General features: G+C 45.9%; 1 protein-coding gene across 1 annotated transcript; it reads left to right on the top strand.

Moving 5' to 3' along the window:
- The first annotated feature begins 243 nt into the window (after nucleotides 1–243).
- LOC147105982 (uncharacterized) lies at nucleotides 244–3928 on the top strand. Its single transcript, XM_086009780.1, has 2 exons — nucleotides 244–1382; nucleotides 3870–3928. Exons 1-2 carry the CDS (start codon nucleotides 590–592, stop codon nucleotides 3926–3928), a joined length of 852 nt encoding a protein of 283 aa, XP_085865906.1. The 5' UTR covers nucleotides 244–589.
- Nucleotides 3929–4582: the final 654 nt, after the last annotated feature.

Genomic DNA, 4582 nt, shown 5'->3' with positions numbered 1-4582 from the left:
GATAAAAAGGATAAAAATGAACTACGTAGTTCAATGGTTGGCCTTAGGTTGAAAGAGGGAGACGGAACAGATGAGGACTTAGACAATTGGATGTACAGAACTCCTAATGCGCCACCTCCTCAGCCACCCCAGTACATCAATATTTACCCCTCCCTTCCAACGTCGGCCTCACTAGCGATGCCTAATACTACCCCTCCAGCAACCCTCTCCGCAACCAGTCCCCCATTCACTCCAGGAATACCCCCAACCACCTTTCCTGATAGTGCCACAGGCGTTACTGATCCCATAAGTAGTCGGACCCGGTTACAAACGGCAGGACAGACAAACCCTGTGCCAAATTATACTCCTACCCGGAGTGATAAGAAAAAGAAAAAGAAGGAAGAAGAGAAACGGGAAAATAAGAAAAGAGTCAGACAGTTAGTTCAACATAAATCCACTCAGGAAAGCGACACTGAGTCATGTAGTGACTTTACCGATTCGGAGGATGATTTATCACCTCCTGAGGATCATGAGTCAGAATCAAAAAATCATTCCGGTAACCCACCCAGGAACCTTCCAGTGAGAAAGATGCCAAACCCAGATCAGGCTAATGCCGCAGCTAACCCCACCATGGAAGCCTAATGAATTAATGTCTATCCTAACTAATGCGCCGGATCCCCACAAAGCACCTCAAAAGTTTGTGGACTTTTTACGAACCACCATTCAAGTGTACAACGCTGAATCCCGAGATTTATGGGCTTTAATCCAACAAGTACTGACCCCCTCGGAACATACTCGATTCTTAACTCACTTGCGACATGCTAATCTGGCAGCCCTAAATGTGGCCATGGGGAATGACAATGATAGAATAACAGCCATGCTTACAGCTGCTAGTCAAACACTTCAGAAGCCTATTAACATATCCAATGTCCTAGCTACTAAGCCAAAGAAAGATGAGGGACCTGAGGAATTTTTGGAGAGATTCTGTGAGGTTTATCAGGGACAGTCGGGGGACACCAATTATCAAGGAGGAGCCAATTCACCCCAATTCTGCGCCATTCTGATGAACTGCCTTCCGGCTGCGGTATCAACCGCAATTAAAACCAATAATATGAACTGGGCAGAAAATAGCCCAGCTCAAATTACTAGAGCCATAAAATATTATTGGAAAGAGAGTAAAGGTTTGGAGAACCAACCCCAGAAGACAATAAAAACAGAATATGTCATGAAGGAAGTCCCAATTCAACCACACACGATAGACAGGACAGGGTATCAGATGGAACCTCAATACTGTACCCCTGGATGGGTAGACTCTCAGAATTATGGATATTACACTCACCCAAACGGCCCCGATGCTCCTGCATACGGCCTACCCTACGCCCCTCCACAACAGAATTACGGAGGTAGAGAAAGGGGTAGAGGACAAGGACGGGGATACCAAGGTCCAAGACAAGGGCAGTGTTATAACTGTGGAGAGGATGGCCACTGGGTCAGAGACTGCCCATCCTTAGCCTCTGGAGACCCACCTAGGAGAGGCAGGGGAAGATGGAGAGGAAACAAAGGAGGACCTAGAGGAGGCAGGGGAGGATATACCAATTTCTCCCAGAACAATCCATTCCCACAGAATTGACTAGCTAATCTAGTGGTCAGCACTTTACATTCGGACCGAGAACCCTTATTAATGTTGCAAATCCAGGATCAATGGTATCCCTTTTTAGTAGACACTGGAGCCGCCATGTCCTCTGTCCAATCGGACCTTAAACTTCCCCGATCCAACAAGACCCAGGAATTATCAGGCTTCCAAGGTCAAATGACCAAGTATGCTATGTCAGAACCAGTTCAGGTGACCTACAAAAATCAATCTGCAACCCACCAATTTGTAATAACTACCGGCTTGGACTGCAATTTAATGGCCAGAGACTTACTATGTGCATTCCAACTCAAACTTGATTGTGGTGATGAAGGAATAGCAATAGGACATTGGACAAATAAAAGGCAATGTTATGTTTCGACTACACCTCAATGGTGGTCGCTCGACCTCAATGCATCCTCCTATCATGTGACACTGGCATATGATCGAAGTGGAAAGGATAGGACCCTTGAGGAGTATTTTAAAGATCAGGAAGGTACCGAATGGACAATCTACCTCAAGGCTGTAGTAACTGGACCTGAGGGAAAAGCAGAGTTTGTGCAGGTTCCCTTACACTTGTGGAAGCAGCCTTCGACAGTGGCCCCTCATATCACGCGGGAAGTTAACCAGCCTTTCCATGCCAAAGATTTGGGGCCCATGGTAAAACGAGCGATCGATCAGGCAAACCCTGAATGTCACCAACCGCAACAGTTACCCGGAGGTCTGATGGTCCAATTTTACCAAAACCCTGAGCCTAGCCTGACTGTGGTGCACAGTCATGTAGGGAAAGACATACTGGAGTATGTGAATCCACAGGTATGGGCAGAAGACCCAACGCATGTAGGTCTAACCGGCATAAAACCCATTGAGATCCCAGTGAAGGAAAATGTGACCTTGCCGACGGTACGACAATATCCTTTGAAACACCAAGCTCTTCCGAGTATAGACAGACTCATTAAGGGATTGTTGGAGCAGGGAATTTTGGTAACTTGCCAATCCAGTTGTAATACACCCATCCTGGCTGTTCCGAAGCCTGGTAAGCCTGATCAGTTCCACCTAGTGCAGGATTTACGAGCAATAAATGCGATTGTTCAGCCACTTCATGCGCTAGTACCTAATCCAGCACACATCTTGGCCTCGATACCTGCTGATGCTACAGTTTTTGCGGTAGTCGATCTCCAGCACGCCTTTTTCTCCCTGCCATTGGCCACTACTAGCCAATACCTTTTTGCCTTCATTTACAACGGTCAGCAGTATACGTGGACTCAATTACCCCAGGGCTTTGTGAATTCACCTACCCTGTTTTCGCGGTGCCTTCAACAGCAATTACAGACACTGACATTAAATAGTGGCTCCAATCTGATCCAGTATGTGGATGACCTTCTCATTGCTAGCCCTGATGAGCTAAGTAACAGAGAGGACACTATTCAGTTGTTGAACTATCTCTCAGAATTAGGATATGTGGTATCTCCAGCGAAAGTATTGGTGGCTCAGAAGACAGTTAAATTTCTTGGAGTTATGTTATCAGCCGAAAACCGCAGTTTGGAAACTAGCAGAATACAGCCAATATGCGAGACGCCAACCCCTAAAACGGCCAAACAATTCAGGCAGTGGCTGGGAATGGTTAATTATTGTCGACAGTGGATACCTAATATTGCAGTATTAACCAAACATCTGACTCCCTACACGGCTAAAGAGGGAGAGTTTGAGCTGGAACTAGAGGCACAGCAGGCATTTGAGGAATTAAAACAGGATCTGGTCCAAGCACCAGCCCTGGGACGACCCCTGTATGATAGGCCATTCCAGTTATATTGCACAGTAATGAACGATTGCTCAACAGCAGTTCTGACTCAGAAGCATGGAGATAAGCATCGACTGGTAGCTTATTATTCATCAAAACTGGATCCGGTAGCCTTAGGACATCCCTATTGCACCCAGATCCTTACAGCCATCTACAACAGTCTACAGTCAGCTGCTAATATGACAATTCAGCAGGACATTACCGTGTATAGCTCTCACTCAGTCACTGCGTTATTGGGGCAATTGCAGACCCAACACCTGACTACCGCCAGGCAAAATAAGTATAAAATATACTTACTGAACAATCCTCGGCTAGCATTTAAACACTGTAGCACTATCAACCCTGCCAGTTTCCTTGCATATCCGCCCTCCGAGAGTGATGAACCAAGCCATGATTGCTTAAACCTCAATAAGGATGATACCTCAGTCCGACCTGATCTGTCTGACACTCTTATTGCAGATCCCGATATTACCATGTATACGGACGGCAGTTCTTCAGTTGATGAGATGGGAAAATGAATTTCTGGTTATGCAATTGTAAATCAGGAAGATGTCACCTTAGAATCAGCAGCCTTTGAATCCCCTTTTTCTGCCCAGCAAGCCGAACTGTTTGCACTCATACGAGCTTGTACTTTGGGAGAAGGATTAAAAATCAATGTACATACAGACTCTAGATATGCCTTTGGAGTAGTTCACGACTTTAGACAATTGTGGAAAAATAGAGGTTTTCTGACCTCTTCGGGCAGCCCGATCTCTCACCGTCAGTTAGTCTCGGCTCTCTTGCAAGCCCTTTTACTCCCCAAACAGATAGCTGTGATTAAATGCTCTGCCTATACCACTGGCCAAAGCCCGGTAGATATAGGAAACCGCCGCGCTGATGAGGCGGCCAAAAATGCTTCTAGGAGTCACCAAATGATTGTGCCCCGAATGATGAGGCAGACTAAAAATTCCAAAAAGAATCAGTCTACCTCGGAAAAACTAATGCCAACCATCCAAGAGGTGATTAAGTTGCAGGAGGACGCTCCTGGTAGTGATAAGTGTAGTGTATGTACCCGTCTACCTTTAAGGAAACTATTGTATGTAACCGTTCACCTTTAAGAGAACTACTTTAGGTGTGGCACTACTTGTTTGGCTTCTGTATACTGTAATACCGACAGTGACCACACCAGTATA

Source organism: Somniosus microcephalus, chromosome 16 (genome assembly GCF_052327205.1).
Source record: "Somniosus microcephalus isolate GS21.2 chromosome 16, FLI_Smic_1.0, whole genome shotgun sequence".
NCBI classification, from domain to species: domain Eukaryota; kingdom Metazoa; phylum Chordata; class Chondrichthyes; order Squaliformes; family Somniosidae; genus Somniosus; species Somniosus microcephalus.
The sequence above is the reverse complement of the archived record's forward strand: the minus strand, read 5'-3'. Positions and strand labels throughout refer to the sequence as shown.